Source organism: Poecile atricapillus, chromosome Z, assembly GCF_030490865.1.
Source record: "Poecile atricapillus isolate bPoeAtr1 chromosome Z, bPoeAtr1.hap1, whole genome shotgun sequence".
Classification (NCBI taxonomy): domain Eukaryota; kingdom Metazoa; phylum Chordata; class Aves; order Passeriformes; family Paridae; genus Poecile; species Poecile atricapillus.
Window position 1 is genome coordinate 124,994,496 of NC_081289.1, and position 22,417 is coordinate 125,016,912.

The 22,417-nt window shown below is 35.0% G+C and overlaps 1 protein-coding gene across 4 annotated transcripts in view; it reads left to right on the plus strand.

The window, feature by feature from the left end:
- Window positions 1-16,866, plus strand: part of CENPK (centromere protein K) — a 26,716-nt gene extending 9,850 nt beyond the window's left edge. For 2 of the 4 annotated variants that reach the window (XM_058826200.1, XM_058826201.1), the window contains exons 5-10: window positions 2,147-2,193; window positions 6,261-6,343; window positions 6,449-6,547; window positions 6,820-6,961; window positions 10,500-10,553; window positions 12,851-16,866. In XM_058826200.1, the coding sequence (XP_058682183.1) occupies window positions 2,147-2,193; window positions 6,261-6,343; window positions 6,449-6,547; window positions 6,820-6,961; window positions 10,500-10,553; window positions 12,851-13,009 (584 nt within the window). In that variant the 3' untranslated portion in view covers window positions 13,010-16,866. The remainder of the gene's footprint in view (window positions 1-2,146; window positions 2,194-6,260; window positions 6,344-6,448; window positions 6,548-6,819; window positions 6,962-10,499; window positions 10,554-12,850) is intronic. The other 2 variants (XM_058826202.1, XM_058826203.1) reach the window with 2 other exon arrangements.
- The last annotated feature ends 5,551 nt before the right edge of the window (window positions 16,867-22,417 follow it).

Consider the following 22,417-nt stretch of genomic DNA (forward strand, 5'->3'; position numbering starts at 1 on the left):
CAGTTCTACATTTTTTTGAGCACAATTTTGGCAAACAGGCTTGAATTCACAATGCAAATTTTATTTTTGCAGAGCTTTTACTTCAGTCTCCTTTTCTTTCTCAATTCCTGGTATTATTTATGTATTTCTAGATCTGCTAAATCAGCTGAATTAAAACTTTTTAGAAAGCATTTGGCTTATAGAAATAAAATTTAACTTGTACCTTTGCAAAATCAGGAAGTGAAAGCAACCATATTTTAAACCATTTCAAACAGTTGTGGTCTCCGCATGATTTCTGTTTTACTTTGCAAAATAGCAGTATTCTGCCAAATACCTTTTTGTTTTATTTTAATATGAGTTTCTGTATAAACATGTGCATAGTAGTTGCTTTTATATTCCTAACATCTGGTAGTATTTTTCTTAGTAATTGTACTTTGTATCACTAGACAATTCTGTCTGACATTTGATTTTTGCAAGTGTTGTGATTTTACAACTGAAAAATATTTAATTGATAGTGGATTGAGCAACCACTGAATTTACAGCAGCAGCTGGCATAAGTGTGTTTTCCCGGTGTTTTAGATCTGCATTGTTTTTTCACTAAATTATCATTAGTGATTTCTTTCCCAGGAAGACAGGGCCTTCTATTCTGATACTCACACAATATGAACACTGAATGGCAAGTATGAACTCAGGATTAGGTATCTAGAAATAAAGAAGTGTTATGAGGCCATTGCAAAAAATTGATAATAATTGGTAAGGGAGGGCTTATAAAGATCATGTCAGCAGGAAGTGGCAGGGGGAAGAATTGTATGGGTTTTTTTCAAATACGCCAGTGAATGCAAATAAAAGTGCACCAATTAATTTTATCATGTGTTGGTAGGACATTCATGTAAATAAAGGAATCTTACTCTAATAAAGCACAGACCACTATTTCCCACAGCTCTTAAGCTTAATTGGGAACACAGTACTCAAATTTTGTGTTAAGATTTAGAAACAGTAATTCTCCAAGTAAATGGAATTTTATTGAAGCATTTAATTTAATTTTTAACTCAGCAGTTTTTCTAATTTTCATCTCAGAACAAACAGTGCTTTAAAAACTATTAATCTAAATCTTCTTAAAATTTTTTTAGGTAAGTTCTATAACATTGCCAAAGGAAGAACTTTTCTGAATTTAGTAAATCAACTATGTATATTTAGAATATGTTTAATGCTGTTGTGAGAGGATTAAGGGTTTCCTTTTTGCTAAAGGAATTTTTTTTTTTAAATAATTATTTATAAGATAAAGTAAATAAATATTTTTAAGATTTCAAACCCAAACTTGCACAAAAAAATATGTTTAACAAAGATTTAATCTGTTAGAATAGTTTTCATTTCTCCTGTTAATGTATCGAAATAGTTCCAAAACGTCCTATGTTTATGCAGTCCTATGTTTATGTTTATGCAAGTTGACATGGATCTGAGAATTGACTGGAGTCTGTTGAATGCTGTAAAAGACAAGAATTCAGTTTTTATTCTGAAAGTGCATGAGTCATAAATCACTGCATTTTGTTGAAGCGTTCTGGGGAAACATTTTCGTCTTGAATTGTACTTTGCTTTCACTTAGGTATTGTTGTTGCACAGTGTTTGAGTTAGGATATTGGCCTTTCTAGGCCATTCGTTTCCCTAAATATAGCTGTTCTTTTGAACAGTAAGGATGGTCACATGCTTCTGACATTATTAAAACTAGGTTCTATAGTCTTGATCAAGCATTTGGGTGGTTGTTTAACAAGGAATTGGAAGACTGGAAGAATTTGATTGCCAAATTCAATCAACATTGGTAGTGTTGATTGAACGCCTTCTGCTGAAAATATCAGGCTCAGTTGTCTTGAAGTGTATAGAAATGTGGTGTTCATTCATTATGCACCTACAGCAGTGTACTTGGAGCTAGTTCAGATATAAAAAATGACACACAAGCATTAACACTGCACTTTTTTCAGTCTAATTTAACTTGCTGAATAGTGATAGTAGGTTAGCTCAGCAGGACACCACAGCATGTGGTTAAACTGCTATTGAGAGCCAAGCTGTTTTTCAGAAAGTACACAGATTTCTCCCTAGCCAGGGTGCTTTTCAGTATCAATAAATCTTTATCATTCAGTGCAAAAAATAACCAATTCATTTTATCTTTCAGTAATTTCTACCAATCCAGATGCACTGTTAGAATTAGGAAAAGAAGAGGTAAGTCTTTTTGTTTGTAAGAGCTAATAGAATTTTGTTGGGTAAATAAGAAAAGCAATCTATTAAATTGCTGCATTTTCCTGTGACTGGTCTTAGGGCAGACTTCTGCTAAAATGCTGTGTATTTTCCTTCAGCCATTTATGTTGTTTCAATGCTTTTTTTCCCACTGTGGTATAACTAGTAAAATTTCCTAATGAGTGAGGTTTTAAACTGACTTATTGCACAAGTCAGTGAGTAACACACAATAAACAGTATTTTGCCTCTGGACACACCATCTAATCACAGTAGCTCAATAAACTTATCTGCATGCAACAAAAATGATGTGATAATCAACATCCCTGCTACATTAATGCTCCAAGGCCTCACTTAGGATCGTAGTCCATTGTGCTGGGAGACTGGAGACAGATATGTTGTGCCAGGGAGATTGGTGACTGTGCCTTGCAAAGATTTAGCCATCATCTTTAATATGCAACAAGGCCCATTTCTGGGGCTGAAGCCCACTCACAGTACTTTTGAAGATTACTTTCATTTAACATTGCATAAGTGCTTGGGTGAGAAAATCCACTCCAGATTGTGTTTTCAGGATGATCTGTGGCTGAATTTTAATTGCAAAGTGGAATTTGTCACGGAATGTCTGGAGTTAGAAGGGACCTCTGGAGGTAGAATCATAGAATAGTTTAGGTTGGAAAAGACTTCTAGGATGATGAAGTCCAACCATCCAAATCCACCACTAAACCCTGCCCCTAAGTGCCTCACAGGATTGTTTTGAGGTGGCTTTTGAATATCTTCAAAGAAGGACACTCCACAGCCTCTTCGGGCAACCTCTTCCAGTGCTGAGTCACCCTCCAGTAAAGCAGTTTTTCCTAATTTTCAGATGGAATTTCCTGTGTTTGAGTTTGTGCCTGTTGCCCCTTGTCCTGTCACTTGGCACCACTGAAAAGACCCTATCCTCTGATGCCTGCCTTTTGAGATATTTGTATGTGTTTTTAAGCAAAACCTTGTTATATATTGCATTTCATACTTGATAGAAAATTATGTAATATTATGTGTTACATGGAAGAGTCATTTATCTTAGACATTGAGTTCTGTGGCAATAATTTGCATACGGTTTGTTGAGTTTCCTCCATTGGAAGAAAGAGCAAATCAAGAATGTCTTGTGGGTAACATTACACTGTTTTGATGAGACATAGGAATGCTACATGATGTGAGGATATTCTTGTATCTAATGCCTTCTAGTATGCCTCACAACAGCAAACCTGACTGCTGTTAAAAGTCACTATCAAAAAGCTGTTAGGTTACTGTTGTGGTTTTAAACTAGTAACAAAAATTACTTATTTTTTGTTGTGAGATATGGATTAAAATAAGAGCAAAACAGGCTTAAAACTTAAAAGGAATAAAGATAGTTTATTAACAAACTATTAGAATAAGAATACCAAAATAAACTTTCAGAAAACTCTTTTTCTTTTCACTACTTGACTATTTCTTTGTACACATAACAACATAGAGACAAAAAAAATAGTTTTACAATCTTGGTGGTCAAAAACAGTCTCAATTTCTAGAGTCTTCTCATCAGTCCCCGTAGAGAAACAGAAGTCTCTTCCTGCTAATCCATGGAGTTTCTAGAGTCCACTCCTCCCATCTCACACTATTCTGAGGTGTGCAATGGGTCAAATTGAATCTAGGGATGCTATTTTTAAGGATAAGTGATTCAAACGTAGAAATTTTCTTCAGTTGTTTCTGTGAGCCTTCCTGGAAAACAGCCATCTCTTTGGCTCCTTTAAGGCTTTAAAATCTTCACTTCACTCGCAAGTTCCAGCAACTCACAGCATTACAACCACCCTTCTTTTCTTTAAAGTCCACACTTTGAATACTCTAGTCCTCCCATACTCTAGTCATGAATTAAAGGAGTCTTTAAACTACTGTCCATCTCCATAGCTGTAACAGAAAGACCTTTCAGCAACAAGCATCTCCTTTTTCTTTCTTATTTAAACTTAACTCTTTTCTTCACTGTTTTTAGTAGTTTTATGATGTCTTTTGCATGTTGATTGCCTCTCTTTCTCTGTCTTTCTAGCAAAAAAGAGTAATCTGTACGTTTATCAGGTAGTAAAAAAAATTAAAGCCTTAGAAAAGCTGCAAGAGTTCATAGTGTCAGGTTTCAGTCTAGCAGCAGACCTTGAAAACTAAAACTAAGCTGCCAAGCTCTGCTTTTCTCTCCTCCCCTCCCCCCTGCGGCCTTGTCCCGGGCCTGGGAGGGGGGGGAAAGCCAAGACAGAGCTTGTTACCTCTCAAAAGCCAGAAACCCAAAGAGAACGAGAGAGCTCTGAGTGTACTTCTTAAGGGGGTGTTTACAAGTTGAATTCACTTTTTAATGGTCAGATCTGCTGTCAATTCTTGAAAATGACTGATAATTGGTCAGGAAGAAAAACTCCCATCAGTCACCAGTAGCTTCAACTTCCCCTTTTTTTACTCGGTCTTAAAGGTGAAGCTAACCCATGACAGTTACACACTTTGATTTGCCTGTATGGCTATAGCATGTTGGTCTGATATTTGAGGATACCAGGTTTTTTCAGATGTAGTATATATGGAGCATATTTGCTTCTGTAGCATATTTTCAGAATTTGTATTTCTTTGAGCTAAATTCTCAAGTGCTCTTACTTTGTATGGAAGCAGAAAAAATACATCCAAATCATAGGCTTATATAGAAAACTTTATTTTGTAGAAGACGGTTGTGTTCTAACAAGGGACCTCATCAATTTATACAAGTATCTGAAGAGAATGGAGCCAGGCTCTTGGTGATGCCAAGCAATAGGACAAGACACAGTGGGATGCAGAAGAACACAAGGAAGAGCTTCTGTACAGTGCACTGGAACAGATTGCCCAGAGAGGTTGTGGAGTCTCCCTCACTGGAGTTTCTCAAAAACTGTCTGGATGCAACCTGTGCCATGTACTCTTGGATACCCCTGCCTGAACAGGGAGGTTGGACCACTCTGGTCCCTCACAATGGTTAAAGAAACTTCCCTATCCGACAATTCAGGAGCCACAGTGTCATTCACTTAGCCCATTTGCAGCTACACATCCCATACTCACACAGATCAGGTTTCTTACCACCTCAACCCTAGGTTTCCTTCTTCCCTTAGGCTCACTCATCACAATCCTTAAAAGAATTTAATCATGGCATAATAATAGAAAAACAGCTTGAGGTGAGTGCCTCTGAGGAGGAACCCAGAACAAAGGAATTTCATACCCTCAAAACCAAAAGGCTTTTATACTCTCACAGTGTAAAAAAAGGATAGTCCAGTCATCATCAGCTCTTCCCATGTCTTAATGTCCCCTCACCTGGCAGGGCCACAGGTCTCTGGCCCCCTTGCTTTGCAAAGGGTTGGCACTTCATGGCCTCTTGCTTGGGGCTCTTGCCAGAGCTCAAGTCATAACTCAACCTGCAGCTCTCACTGCAGCTGCACCCTGAGTTACCTGCATTCAATGTATTCCTCAACACAACCTTACCCGTTCTATGATTCTATAATGAAAGACCCATTGAGAGTTGCCTAGATTCAGCAATGCTGATAGCTTCTGACTGCAGTAGTTTTATTTCTCCATCTTTCCTGTCCCAGATATGTCCATAGCATTGAGGATCCTTTAATTTATGGATGTGGTTAGTCTGTCTTTGATGCATCTTCATTTTCTGTACATTTTATGTGGCACAAGTAGCATGGATTCATTCTTGCCAGCAACTGCAAGAATTTAGACAATTGAGTCCTGCTGCTGTAGACATTTTCTTCTCAGTCGTTTGTCAGCTGAGCAGTTCATGTGTGCTCCGCAATCTGCTTCAGGTAAAATGAAGTATTTTGTTATGTGCTGTGAGCTTCAAGAAGACACTAATGAGCAATTGGTTGTGGTGACATTTTTAATACCTCCTTCATTTTAAACAGGATTTTGATATTTATAAAGAAATTGCAGATGCTTTTGTCCTTCTTTATCAGATTTACAGATGTAGCCATATATAGAACAAATATTACAGCCTGGGCTACCTACAAATAGTAGTTTAATTTCTTTTTATTCTTTCATAGTTGCAGAAGGTAAAAAATGATCTTGAAATGGTCCTGTCAGCAGTTCGGTCAAAGAATAAACAACTGGAAGAAGATCTAAAAAGGTAATACAATAATTTGGACTTTGGAATGCTGTAAGCTTTTTTCTTTTGACTGCCCAGGGAAACTATTTATCTGTTGTACCATTTCCTACTTTTCATGTTTCAAAGAGAACAGCAGTGGTATGAGGAACAGAAACAGATGCTAGATACTCTTAATAAAATTGAAGAAGAGGCAAATATCCAAGTTGAACAACCTTCCACAAAAAGGTATTTCTACGTTCTTGAGTTATAAATTGAAGAATTTAAATATCAAGAGGAGCAAATAAGCAAGCAAAGTCTTAAAATGTATTCCTTGTTTTGTTAATAGATCAAATAATTGCCTAGTAATCCATATTTGAAACATGAAGATAATGCTACTGTATTCTGTGATTAAAGATGTTGAATTTCTAACAATAGATAATGAGGGGTTTTTTTTACTTATGAAGGACTTTTTGGTTACTTGATTTGATCCCTTTTTCTATTGCTGTTTTTACTGTTAGTTTGAAAGTTAGAGAGTTCAACGAACTGAAAAGTAAAATACTGAAATTAAAGACACATAAGAAAAAACTCTTGAGTGCTTTGGGTGAATTCCTGAGTGAACACTTTCCCCTTCCAGAGAAGGATGAAAATATTGAAAACAAGGTAAGACTTTACTTTACCTATTAAATTTGAAATGTTCAATTTATATTTAATTAGAGGCAATATCTGTTTAAAGTCAGTACCATTGAACCTGCAGTTGTATTTTGAAATAAGCGTATTTTTTTACAGCTGATCCTCTAGGTTTAATTTATATTTTCCAGGTTGTTTTATGTTATTTAAGGCTGTTTTCAGCTAGATATTTTATTTTCCTAATGCATATATCCTTTACCCAGTGAGATGCATAGCAATATATTGTATTTCTCACTGAACTGCAAGCTGTGCCAAATTCAGAAATAGTGTGGGGTGCAGTCCAAATTGAATCTTTTTTTTTTTTTTTTTTTTCAACTTGACTGGGCAAGTAGATTCCTATTTTCCTTGGCAAAGCAAATTTTAATTGTCTAACAATGTTTTTGGAACAATAAGGAAAAGTGTTTATAATTACAGAGTAGTTTGGAATGTTAACCATCAGATTTTGTTCAGGCAAACTGGGTCAAAAATTATCTTAGAACTTCAGGGAAAATAGGCAGCCAGGGAGTATTTTGCTTAATAAATTCAAAGCGTGCAGTAAAAATAAAATTATTACCATTACTATTTCATAGATACAAAAAAAGCTATGAAAAAAGGCAGGTTTTGATTTTTCTTTCAGGCACACTTAACATTACAGAAGTAGAAATTATTTCTTTAATCCAGTTCTGTTATTTCAGGTAACCAGATAATATAATTTCTTCAGTACTATCACTGAGCTCCATTTTAAAACAAATTATTTTTTGTTTTAGTACTGTTTCTCCTGTGTTTTTTCCTTTTAGTACCTCAGTACTCTGGTTAGAAGCTGTCTCATAACTTCCAGTCTAATTTTATCCATGTCTAATACAGATTCTTACACCAGAATTTTCCTTAGAATAGCTGATTCTTTCTTGTGTTCATTCCTCCTGATATATTTATGGCAGCAATCTCATGTCCTCTCTTTTTTTTGCTAACTGAACTAGCAACACCTTTATGTTCTCCTGTAAGATAGTATTTTTCAATTCCCTAGCTTATCCTAGTAATACCCATTATCTATGTTTGTTTTCATTTGGATTAATCTGTTTTGCAACCTGCTAAGAAACAATATTATAAATAAAACTACTAGTTCACACCCATCACCAAAGCAACAAATTACACCCCTGTCTTTTTCTGTCTGTAATTTGCAGCTAATGAATCCTGATCTTTTAATTTAAAAAAATCTTTTGTTTTGCACAGAAGCACATATTTTGCACATAAAAATATCAAGTGGAAATGTCAAGACTCGATGTTCAAAGTATTATTCAAGTATCTTATTTTGTTGAATCTTAGTTTTTCTGCATACCAATGCCTTCCTTTCCCGCAGTTAGTAGATATGGCAGATTTTGTTCTCAGCCTCTCCATTTTAGAAATAATCTCATGTGGGACAGTGTCAAATGCTTTGGACAAGTCCAGGTAGATTACATAATTTGTTCCTTTTCCACAAATACTGTAACTCTGTTGTAGAAGGCTACTAAATTTGTGGGGTACAAATGGTCTATAATGACAGTTGTCACCAATCATTTTCTTAAACAAAAAAACACTTTGATTAATTTCAACACAAGATTTTATCTTTCCTTAGCTTAAATATTTTTTATGCATTTCCTGAACTCTTAAACACAGTCTGTTTTCTGACAAATGTTTTTCTTTCTTTTCACTCTTTGTGAATCATAGCTTTTCTGTATCTTTTGACTCACTTGGATCATTCGGCTTAACTACAGATACCTACTAATCTGCATCTAAGTAATTGAATGTGAAGGCAGGACAGCCAGCCATTTTTGCCTACATTTATTGAGCGTCAGAAATACAAATTGTAATCACTGGCATTGAAATTTGCTGCTCTGTTGATTGAGGAGAACGCATTATTCAATTCTATTATCAGCTTAGCTCAACAGTCTAGCTGGCACCAAGCTCTTAAACCTGCACATCAGTAATTTTGCTTCACTTTGTGGAAGCTCTAGTGTTCACAGTGGTTCTGTGCGAGGGCAGATGTGCAGGGTTGATGTCTGCAGGACATGGCTTCCACATAGTTTAAACTGCTCCAAGCCTCAGTGGTCTGGTTCCACCCTCCTTTCACCTGGTGACATGCATGTGGGATTGGAAGTGGGAGTGAAGACTGGATCACTGAAGCTCAGGTTGGCTTCCATTGCCATGGCTTAACATCTTTAATATAGACAGTGACCATAGTAACAATTATCTTACATTTTAAATCCAGGAAAAAAATCAGCTTCCTTTTTCAGGATAATAATATGAAAAATCAGAGGCTGAGGAATATTCTTTATGCAAATTTGTCTGATTGGAAGGGTGAAGAAGGTGCCTTTCAAGCTAAATAATGAAATGCTGAGCATCTTGCTTAATGACTTAAGTGATTAGTGGTACTTAATGTATTAGGAGTAATTTTGACCAGGGAACTGTATCAGCAGAGCTTATGAAGTACCTTCATGTTTGCTCTAAGGAACTTTTTGCAGATAGGTAATGCAGATTCTACTTTCTCAGCTGAGTATCAAGATAAAGGCACATAGATAGATATTGGGCCATAGCTCCAGGATTTGCAGAGTTTCCATGGAAAAAAACTGAAACTTCTGAGTCTCTGTAGACTATTACAAACTGTGACTGGAAAAAAGGATCCAGAACTTGCCTTTCACATATTCTTCTTTCTTGCTTGTGTTCTTCCTCTTTTCCAGAAGTGGAGTTTGCATAAAGTGCTGCACACCTGTTAGTATCTTAGGACTTAAATTGATATATTCAACAGCAATACTGAGAAAGCCAGTGGAATATTATCTCCTTTATTTTGTTGAAGCTGAAGTGCATGGGGAAAATGTAAAACTGGAAAATTAAAGAATTAAGTTTACTGTGCAACAGTACAAATAGATCCACTGGCATTGCTGCCAAAGGAATCTCTATAGTCAAATGGCTTGATTTGCTTGCTACAAAGGAAAACAAGTAATCTTCCAGTGATACTTTATCATTGCGTTTTTTGCACCAAAATGTTTAATTATTCTATTTCTTAACCTTGATAAGATAAATTTTTTAGTTGAATTCAAAGCAAGTAAGTATTCACTGTCAAATCATGAAAAAATATTAAGGCACTATGAAATGAAGTTTTGAGTTGTGTCAACTTTGTATTATAAACATTTATTTAAAGCTCATGGAAAACATTTTTTCCTCTAACAGATCTTGTTCATAGGAGGTTCTGTACTACATTACAAGTGTGATGTACTTGGTTTTATTTGAATATAAACACAGGTAAAAAAATTATGATCACTTTAGATTAATCTCTCTTGATAATTCAAAAAGTATTACATTTGAAGTGTAGGATTTTGAGCTGATAGATTTAAACGTTACCTTGTATTTCTGTTGGGACGAAATCTACATAAAAGTTTTCATCTATTGTGTACCATGCCATCAAATAATTGCGTAATTATTTTACTTTGTGAATTAACATTTTTCCTGACTAGTTTGGGGTTTTGTTAATTTGGCTGGGGGATGGTTATCTTTCCAGAACCCTTCTTCAGAGAAAGTTGTAGAACTGATAACATTGCAAGACATTTTAGAGGTAAGATGCTTTTACTATGTAGAGATTTGAGGAATTTTTAAATATTCGGATGTAATGATAATGATGATAATCATAAAGTATTTAATAAAAATAACAGTATGTGGAATTCAGTTAAGACAGTTAATCTAGAATCATTAAGAATGTTGTGTCTACAAGAAGGCTGCAGGGAGACTTCATTGCAGCCTTCTGGTACTAAAAGTGGTTTATTAAAAGATGGAGAGCAATTTTTTTGCATGGGGAAAGAATTTTAAATTAGAAGAATAGATATTTAGATTAGCTGTCAAGAAGAAATTCTTTGCTGTGAGTGTGGTGAGGCACTGGAACGGTGGTTGCACAGAGAAGCTGTGGATGCCCCATCCCTGGAGATGTTCAAGGCCAGGTTGGATGGGGCTTTGAGCAATCTGATCTAGTGGAAGGTGTCCCTGTCTATGGCAGGGGGCTTGGAATGAGATGATCTTTAAGGTATGTTCCAACCCAAACCATTCTATGAATCTAGGTCAGTTTTCTGTTTTAATTCCTATCAAATGAAGCCACCAATTTTTAAAAGAGGTATGGCAATAATGTTCAGTTAGGCTGAAGAACGGCTGTCTATTATTTCTTGATTTGACAGTGTTTAGTTCAAAGAAGTTTTATGTGGCTTAGTGACTCATGTTGGGAGAAACAAACACTATGTTTAACAAAAAAAATTGGCCCACTTCATGCTCTATTTTATACTGTTTCAAGAAAAATGTTTCTGAAATATATATTTACAGAAGGACTAATTACTATGTAGCTTCAGAAGGAACAATAGTCTTATGCATTAACTGGATTATTAACTCATACAAGGAAATCAAGTGATTTGATTCATGCATTTCTAATTGATTTTATAAGTATACAAGCATTGTTTAGTGTGAATTTTTAATTACAGTGAAATTAATGAATGTGAATTAAAAAGCATAATTTTCCTTCTTGTCTTAAATATAGCATTTGAAGTGATATTTTCTGTTCCTCCTCCTCAGATAGTTCTAGGCTTCTATATGTAAAATGTTTCTAGGGAAATTTTTTTTCTTGAGGAAAAATGTCATGTAAAAAAACTTTCTGGTATTAAGATGCTATTGTCTAATCACTGTGACATTGTACTATAGTTTAAATCTCAGGCTTTGGGCTTACATCACCAAATATTTTTACAAGCTTCAAATGTATGCTTCTCAGCACACCTGTTAATGCCAAATTAGGCAGATCTTCAAAACAGATGAGAATTTAAAGTAGCCCTTATGGAACAAGAATTTTGAAGTTCTTCTAATGCTTTAAAATTGCCCTTCATATTTTTCTGATATTGTTAATCTCCTGAAAATGTGAACATACTCAAGTAATATCTGACTTCTGTTAGGAAGAACACACTATTTGAAAAAATCAGGCTAATTTTGAATTTCAGCATCCTACCTAAAGTGTCAATGTCCCTTATCTTTGTATTCTGGGAGGTTTTTCTTTGTTGAGTTGTATTGTTCTAGCTTCAAGTCCCTGTTAAATTTGAAAAATGTTTTCTGAGATACAAATAAAGTTACAGCCATAAAGGCTATTTCGGAATATCAGATGTCAGAACAAACTAAGTAAAATTTGTCTAGAATAATGCATTTGGAGTAAATTCTTAAAATTGGAGGTACAGAAGATATTAAATGGAAATATTCTTCTTCAGAATGTTCTGAAGAGGAAGAGCAGTTGTTTATTTGAGTCTTTTATTAGTAGCAGTGGGTGCAAAAAATATAAAATATGGTAGTAAGGATTTTGAATTTGTCTTTAGCATTAAGGGGCAAACATTATTTTATACTTACTGAAATTGGGACAGTATAACATTTAAAAGATCTGAGTAGAAAGATTAAATATCTAGGTCAAATAGAAAGATCACCATGGGATGACTAAGATTATTTAATCTGTAATGTGTGCAGTACTCCCCATGAGCAGTATCATGAGGGCATGATCATGATCTCTATGAACTAAAAAAGAGTTACAAAACTGATGTTGTTTTTAACTCCTATTAACTAATTCTGTATTTAGATACACCATTTTTAATAAATATAATAAATCTACATTTATTCAAGAAAGAGGATTCTAGTTCTAATTTTTATATCACAAAAGATATTATGAAGTTAGTTGGAAATCCTTTGTTTACTTCTACTTTGAAGAGGTCTTATATTACTTCTGTAGTCCTTTATTTCTTATATTGCCTACATCACAGTAATTTGTATAAATTTGGTTAAAGGAGATAAAAATCTAGCTATTTTGTTAATTTCCTTAATCTTATCCTTTTGGTCTTCCAGATGCTGATAAACAAATTAATGACCACACCACATGAACCTTACATAACAATCAATGAGTCATTTTGGCCACCTTATATTGAGCTGCTGCTGCGATGTGGAATGGCCCTGAGACATCCAAAAGATCCAAACAGAATGCGCCTCCAAGCTTTTCACAAGTAGTGTGACCTACAAGTGCACACATGAAAAAAAAACCAACACCAGTACTCTTGGGCTAAAATTCAGGTCTAGGACATACTTAGTTTCATACTAAGCTTTCTTAGTATCAGTGATCACATCTTGTTGGACTTTTTTTTTCTTTTTTATTAAAGTGGATTTTTAAAAGCATGTTATTTGGAAATAGGAAAAAAAAAAAAAGGAATCTATTTTAGCTGCTTACAGTTGGCCTTCAGTGTCATATCAAGATTTGCATTGTGGAAGGTTTTTTTAACTGCTTCTAAATAAGATAGATGCCAATTAATGTAATAGACAAAATCTTTTTGTTTTAACAGTCCTTTTAATTTTAAAAATCATACTTTATACATTACTTTTATGGTTTAGATTTCTTAGACTGCCTGAAGTTGTCTCAGTTTTCTTTAGTATTTTCTTGTACACTGTAAAGGCAGAATTCAGAATAATACCATTCCTCCCTCCTGTACATGGCCTTGCAAACATTTGGAACTAACAGACAGGTATCCTCTTAGGAAATGTGTTATGCCTTGTTTCTTTCTCTGAGCCTTTGCAAACAATTTTATTGTCTCCAAGATAAATACTTAGGAAACCTGACACATCTTTCTGTGCAAAGTGTAGCAGATGTCAAGTCTGCGCCTTTTGCTGCATGCTTCCCAAATGGACCATTTTGTTTTAATTTTGCTTTGTTTACTATATTGCCTTACAGTATCTGTCTTCACTTTTTCAGACCTGGTTTATTAGGCTTTTAATGGGTCTTTGTTCTGTTCATCTCTACAACTTCTAAATTATGTCAGTTGAGAGTTACCTTCCTACTCGATGCTGGCATTCTGTATAATCTGTCTTTTCTGTAGCCATTGTTACCATATTGTATTGAGTACAAAAATTCTACTCTTGCGTATCTGTAGTGACTAAAACTTTGGAAAAGAAAGTTTGTCCTTTATTAACCAGAGTGTGGTTTATTGAGGGAGGAATTTTGATGATTTTTCAATAGATGGAAAAATAAAGAGCTAGTATACTATCACAGAATGTTTTTGTATGATGATTTTTAGAGTGGTATTTATGTGATTTGATGTGATGACTTGTACAGATGATTTAAGGACACATTGGAGAGGTAAGGGGGACCAATATCATGTAAGTTCCAGTATAATTGTCCAGTATAAATGTTAATTATAATTAATTATAATTAAATGAGAAGCAAAAAAAAAAAAAAATCATTCATCTTGTGTAATTGTGGGTGAATGCTGTTCATTTTACCCTCACAACTGGTGATTAAGCGTGAATATAGACTGGTGTGTGCTGTTGTGCATGAACATTGACTTCTTTTTGGTTCATATTGCTTGTGTAACTACCCTCCTGTTGTGGTTAAACCTCTCTTACTCATCTATGAGCTCTAGTGTCTATGCACATTCACGTTACAGTATTTTTAACTAAGAATTCAAATAACTACATTTTTTGGCTTAGATTTATAGCATTGTCTCTTTAGGTTTTTTCTCTTCATTTGTGTTTAAATGCTTTGTATTCTGCTATCCTTTCACCTTATTATTAATACTGCTCAAGTACTTCATCAATGCTGGATGACTGCTTCTGTCATGACACTGATAAGTAGAAGAAAAAATGTCAAGCACACAGTAGCCTCTTGTGTTTAAAAAGAAGAAAAATACCATTCCATACTACTTGCCTCCCAAACCAAAGCACTGAGGAGATAGGATAGTCTATAAACAACTGCTCTGAAGAAGATGCAGTATTCATTATTTTTCATATCAAAATCAAACCTCATCCAAGTAAAATACCAGGATAGATTTAAATGAATGTGCCTCACAAAAAGCTTTACATGAAATTATAAAACTCACTCCCATAAAATATGTTGTAAGATTACATATGAACTTGCAAAAAAAGCTTATAGAAATCAGATTTGTGAGTAATCATTATAGAAAATTGGCAGCCAGCAAGTTCAGAATCTATTCTACTAACAGTGGGACCCTGAGGAGATACACATAGATATTCCCTGATATCCCCCTGCAGCTCCACAGTATTTTCTGCGTTCTCTGAAGCCTTGCTGCTTAGGCCCTGGATATGCTCAGGACCCAAAGGTTCAGTGTAGAGCTTTTTCCTCAGGGTTGATTGAATCAGTACAGCAGACGAAAAGCTGTAGGAAGACATAATCCATTTTCTCTCAGCCAAAAATGTATTGCCAGTTTTTAAGATAACCTGGTTTAGACTGAAACAGAGCTAGCCGAAAGCTGTAACTCCTAGAAAAATCCTGACAAGTAAATTGAAGAAAATCAAGGCAGTGATGAAGAGCAGATCTTCCTTATGATAAAAGCTAGGAGTAAAGTCTTTCATTGGTACTTTCAACAATCAAGAAGGTTGGGGAGTATGTTGAAAAGAGTAGGGTAATGTCTCCATTTTTTCTCTCTGTGTACATCTAAGTAACAGTTGTTTGTTTGGAATTAACACCTCTATTAAATGCTAATACTGGGACTCTGCATTCTATGAAATAAGGATTTGTTTAGCTTACTGTCAATTTTTAACTCTAAAAAGGTAAAATAACAAAAAGCCATGATATTAAATTGAGAGCTACCAAGCCTGAGTAAGATGACAAACTGATCTTTGAGCTGGTAGTCCTTGTGGCCAAGAAGGCCCATGGTATCCTGGGTGCAATAGGAAGAGCAGTGCCAGCAAGCAGAAGGTCATCTTGCCAGTCTGCCTGTGCCTTTGCTTCTTTCCCTTTACTTGACCAGCAGTTCCCACCCGGCCATGCCTGTCTAGAGAGAATCAGGCCTCTTGGTAAACTTAATCTGTGTCTTATAAGAGGTCAAGACAGATGTCATGACAACAATCTGCAAAAGGACAGACATCTTTGATCTCAGTCATTACTTAGTAAAGGAAGTGCTGTACTTGGCTAGGTCTGTTTGATTAGGCCCGTGTCTCTGGAATACCGGCGCTGCTTTGAAACCTCTCACAGCTCTGCCTTGGCACCAGATAAGCAGGTAGCTTCTCCATCTAACACATACCATATTCTAGTATGGAGCCGGTGGTTTTAGTATGGTTAAGAATAAGATGTCACAACTGTGTCACCAGCCAGGACATAATTCACAGATGAACAGTCACCTGCTCAGTCAGAGTCCTTGGGGACTGGTGCTTTCTGCCGTGACTGCTTCAGTATAAAATCTCACCCCAAGGGAGAATTATTTGCCATTCAGATTTGGTGTGATCTAGATATCAGACTGGCATTTACATGAAGAAGAAAAAAATTGCTCATTATATAGTAATGATTCTTCTGGAATGTGCATGCTGTGCAGAGCCCCCGATTCTTGCTTTTTGGAATACATCAGTACAGCAAACTTCTTATTGCAAAGAAATTGATCTAGCTACAGGAACACCTTCTTGCATGTAAGTGTTACAAGGTTACAAGGAAGAGCAGAGCATGCCTACCTTCACAAATTCAACTCTGCAAAGGACTGTTGGGACAAACTTACTGATGTGATTTCCTATTGAAGTTCCTAAATTGTTCTGCAGATTTTCAACTTCTGATAGTGGCATTAAATGGAACTGCTATATTTATCTACATTTTTCTGCATTAAAAAAAAAAAAAAATCTGATTTTGAGAGTTTGGTGTAAAAGTTTCTGGTGTAAAGTTTTGGGAGAAATACACGGGAGATTTGTTTGTGGTTTTGAGAGAGTGCAGGTGATACTAATGAAGACTGCTGTAGCTAGTTACAGTCATATTACATAACCTTGGAAAATTAAGCTGATCTTAAATTATTGAATTCTTGAATGTTAGTATTTTGGTAAAGTGACGCTATATTTTCTGTATCTTAGATTGTATCTGAAGCTTTTTTAAAAAAATAAAAGTCCGATAAAAGCACGTGATAGCAGTCTTGTAGCTGTTTAAGTCATCTTTCATAGTTAAATATTCACAAAAGATAGCCAGTCTATGTATTTTCTGAGATAAACTTGTTTCATTGTTTTGGTTTGATTTACTGGATTTACTCTTGGGTGAGGGTTTTTTTGTTTGGGGTTTTTTCTTTGGTTAGTTGGGGTTTTTTTTTTGTTTTGTTTTTGTTTGGTTGGTTTGGTGTGCAGTTTTTTGAGGGGAGGGTTGTGGGGTTTCTTTTGTTTGTGTTTGTTTTGGTTTTATTTGCTGTTTTGGGGCAGTTGGGTTTTTGTTTGGCTTTTTGGGTTTTTTGTTTGTTTGGGGGGGGAGTTGTTTTGTTCTTGTTGCATTTTCACTTCATTTGCTTATTTATTTATTTTGCTTCAAACTGTTTTAGCACAAAATAGTTTGATCACAATACTTCTACTTATTTCCAAGCATGACATTCTAGTGATTAAGACAATGAGACTCTTTTTATTTTGTGCATATTCTCAGGTAATACACCATGTTTTAGTAGATTGTTTCCAGATTAAACAATGAGCATTCCAAAGTACCTCAGCAGTGCCGAACTACTCGTAATTATAATCAGTCATGGTTACAAGAAGTTCTTTGTTCTGCAAACGTTTCAAATTCTGTACTTAAGAAAATTTATTGTGTCAAATGAAACATAATATTGCCTCCTCTATTTGGCAACAGATACTGCTTGCAGGTGATTGCAAATGAGCTTTTGATTATAGCTAGCCAAGACAAATGTAATTTTGGTGGTATTCCTATTCTAGTTTTAATTTAGGTTGCATTAAATGAGTTGCTGGAGATAGTTTCAGGCAGAAAAGTTTAAAATACAAACTTCAGTTTGTATTAGATTAGTGTTGCAGTTTACTTGGTAAATAACTTGGTAAATAACATTCATTTCCTTGACAATTGTTTGCTCAAGTTTCCTTAAGATTATAAAGTGGTTGTGTTCTATTTCCTCTAATAGAACACTGGGTAATTTTGATTGGTGATGAGGTAAGCAATTATTCTTGGTGACATGATCTAGACACATCTTTACTAGGACACTAACTTATCCACAGAAACAAATTACAGTGCTCAAAGCTGATATCTGTCATAACAGTCAATCTTTGCTACTTCTATTGCTTTTATTTAAGAAACTGATTAATTTTATGGCTATTTGCACTGACTGTAAAACTCTTGCAGCTATTAATTTATACTAAATGTTGCAAAATAATAAGCTTAAAATGCTACTGTGTATGTGTAACCTATTGTAGTGGCATGTAAATTTTTATTTGAATGGGCAGTGTGCTTTTATTTTTTGTATAATTTCTTTCTGTATTTGTGTCAGTTTCACTCTTAAAAAGTGAAAGGTTTTGTTTTGTCAAACTCGTTGCAATGGAAGTTGTATTTTTGTTAGATTTGGGAACACGTTACTTATAGTCCTACTGAAAAGTTCAATGGAAGTGAACTGCAACACTAGAAAACAAGTGGACTATTTTGTTGTATTTAAAGGAAGAATCCAAAGACTGAGGTTAATGTGAATGATGATTTGAATAGAAAGGGAGGAAATGTGTGTTTCATAATGGAGAGATGAAACAGTTCAGCTAAGTTGAATTTAAAGTTAGTTAATCTGTTCAGAATAGTTCTTCTGTCTGTTTTGCAAATTAAGAATTCATCTAGACTTTATCAGGTAGTTGCCAGATGTCTCTAAATGCAGGACAAGCCCTGATTGCAAACAGGAGCTTAGTTTTAATGCTCTTTGCTTATGAAGGCTAAGGCTGCACAGTCAATACATTCTTTGACTGAGTGCAAGCTTGACAAAAATTCTGTAACTGGATCAAAGTTTCTTGTATATGACACGATTCTGGCAACATTGCATGTAATCTATTATTTGGGAAGACAAAATATTGAAGAACTGGCAAAAGTATAAAAATAATACCATAATTGCATACGTGAGGGTCCCAGCTGAATTCTGCTTAGAACAACACAAATTTGAATGTAAATTTCCCTTTACAGCTAGAACTGATGTGGGCAGTAACAACAAAGCTGAATTCAAAAAACATTTTCAAGTCCCTGGACTGCTAATTTAAGGGATGATTAACTCAGAAAGCAAGCTCTCATGTATAGGTTACAGTTCAAGAACACTGAAGCTGAGAATAACAACTGTGTCTTGACTGTTAGTCAAACAGTGTCTGCTCTACATCAAGAAGAGTATAGCTGCAGCAGCATTCAAATTTTATACTGTAACACAGATATTAATTTCATGAAATATTACATCACTGCATCAACTGTGAGTTACTGCGAGAGAAGCAGCACTTCTCAGAAAGCCAAGTCACATAAACCAAAGTAAATTGGGGGAGGACAGACAGAACTCCAGAATGATATACAGTAGGAATAGTGCTTACAAGAAGAAATCTCCTGTACTGTGCCAGAAACGTCCTAAACCAAATCAGCTAACTCCATGTCAAACTACCAGGAGTTAGATGTAAGCCTTCACCTTAAATCAAGAGAGAGTTATTTTATCCAGACAAATTAATTTCTGCTGAAGTTCTCTTCCACTGGAGATAAGACTGTCCATGGGACTATACCAGGGATGAAACCATCCCACAGGAGTACTGCAGCATCAAAGAAGCATTATCATAACTGCTGAACAAAGTTATCTTTGCAACATTTTAGCAAGGTTGTTCTCAAGCTGCTTCTATTAAAAAATACAATCTGGATGTTAGCCAACATGCACATAATTCCTCAAGGGGACACAAACCCAGTGCCAATTCTAAAATGCAAGAGACTAGAAAAAAAAATAGACACTGAAATAATTGAACTCAAGCTGATATGTTATCCTTTCAAACAACGGAATTGTGGTTGCAGTTCAGAACTCAAATTAAGAAGCAAAAATGAAAAATATTAATATGAGTCTTTCAAGTAAACATGCATATGTATGGCAGGGATCAGGCTTATAGGAAAAGACATTTCTTTGGGTGTTTGGCAAATTGTTAGCAAACTACACAGTTGTCTGTAAGACAGAACTCAGTCAGACCAAAGAGAATATTTTTAATATATTAATGAGAGTGATATATTTTCCCACAAAACTTTTGTTTCAAAGATCTATGCCTGTTTTTTGCATGGCTAAGGAAATTCTTTGATTTCCTGACAATAGTAAAAGAGTTCAAAATTTCATTTTTTATGGAGGTAGTTTCAACTAAATTAAGCAGTAAGTAATCATCACAATGCTTTATTAATATTTTATATGGCAGCTAGATATTAAAGTAGATTGTTTTTGTTTATAATTGCCATTCCTTTATTAAAAATATACTATTAAAGGATAAGATAGGATGTGATCATTTTTAGAAAGTTGTTTTCTCCATTCTGGCATGGTGATACATTATGAAGTACAAAGAGCATGCTACTGCTTTTATGTATTACTCAATATACAGAAGCACTTCCACATCTTTCAGTAGATTAAAATTTTTTTAAAAAAAAATTGTTGCTTGCTATGATGTTAAAGTCTTAGTCCATGTATTGCACATACAATAATAATAGAGTAAGAACACACTGTTCACAATATCAGAGAATTTCGCTTCTGCTTCTATAAGAATTGCATTTTAGTACTGATTTCTTCAGCCAAAATTCTTGATATTTCTTCTCCTGCTATCCAGTTTCCATCAGGCTTGCAATACACATGGCTACTTTATAATCTGAGATAAAGATACTAATCCTGCAACTAAATTTTCTCTAGAGTATGGATATCAGAGAACTCTTAAATATGTGGATTAAATAAATGTCTGCTGAATCACACAGACAATGTTCCCTCATTTTAGTGGCACTTCAAACAATCACAAGAGAATGGTACAGTGATCTTCCATAAGATGTTGGATGGATCTTACATAGTCCCAGAAATAGATGAGAACACTAAATAAAATTGTTTTCATTTCATTCAGACTACTTTCCTCTTCCAAACCTTTCTAGAAAATTTGCACTCCGTTCAGATTTGCTGGTTAAATATGCACACAGCTATGGACACCTGTGATTCATAAGAGAAGTGAAGCAGTGCAATCAGATGTGGAACAGTGAAGGTAATAGCCAAAATTTTTGTTGATGGCATGTTAGGTTGGCTGCATCTGCCACTTTCTGTATTTCACTGAAACTTCCTTTTAGTACTATGAAGGAAAAAAAAGCGAAGAATCATTTTCAGTAAGTTTATTTATGGCTAAGATCCCTTTCTGAATAGAAGTTGGCCAAATCATAGGAGTTTAGTGTTGAATCAGATAGAAAGCTTAGTATATAGAGGCAGGAGGAATTTAAATTTAGCAGCTGCTCTGTGCCAAGTATATAGTCATTTTTCTTCAGGGAATTGGTTGAGTCCAGAAGCATTGGCAGTGGGTAAGGGGAAACCTATTTTGCTTCCAGCTGGCCAGTCTATGACTTTATAGCTCAGAGGTTTAAAGTATTATGCTGCCTGATGTGGGATGATTGCCTGATGACCAAGTGTGAAGTTGGGAAATAAAAATTACCTATTCTGACAAAGTTGTAATATTTGTACAGAGATTCTGATCTTGTTACCAGTATTATGAAAAAACAGTCAGGTATGTGTAATTTAGTGAAATAACAGCAATGAAGATGGATAAGAAGTATATCACACACATCCTTCCTGTATTTTAAAAGGGTAATTCCTTTTTCTTAATTTTATATTTTCCAAAAGAGGTAAAAAGCAGTATTCATTAATCATGCAGATTACTTTCCAACTATACAGGAAATTAGTCAATGTTACTGTGTTTAAAAAAATAATTTGGGTAATCTAGATCTCAAAGGCCTGTACACTTTTCAGAAAGGCTGAATCTTAATGGATAATCAGCAAGAGGAAAGCCCCTCCCCATTCTCAGCTATAAGGACTTCTCAATTGCAAATACATGCTGCTAAGAAGTTCACTACTGTCAAACCATCTGAATGTTTCAGAAAAAGTCTATCTGACAACAAAGATGAGAAAAGCTAGGAATCTGACTTTAAAGACAGTACTTTAGCCATAAGACAGGATCAGGTTTAAGTGTTGTTTTTTGTTTTTTTAATATAGCAAAGCACCATTTTATAGAACATTAAATAATTATAGTAGCCTTCTCTACCTTTCCAATACCAGCATAAGTAGTTTACATTTTTATTTATACATCATTTCATGAAACAAATCCATATTTAAATCTGTATAAGTAGACCTGACTAAAACTGTATAATTATTTTAATACGAATTTATATTGAAGTCACTAAACCCACAAGATCTTGCCAGCTCATCTACAGCAAACTGGTTTTTGTATGTGCAAAGTTCTTTAACAAGCTAAGAGCTAAGAACCGCTGGATTGAATACATATACCACTAGTAATGCATGTATTTACCATTAATATTAATATGTCTCAGAGGTCAGATGAAGAATTCGCTTTCTCCTCAACCAGGATCAGAGAGGGAGCCAGAACGTGAATAGCCATGATATATTGTTGATCCCACTGCTGATGGCTGTTTAATGTCAGTATTGCTGATCAGTG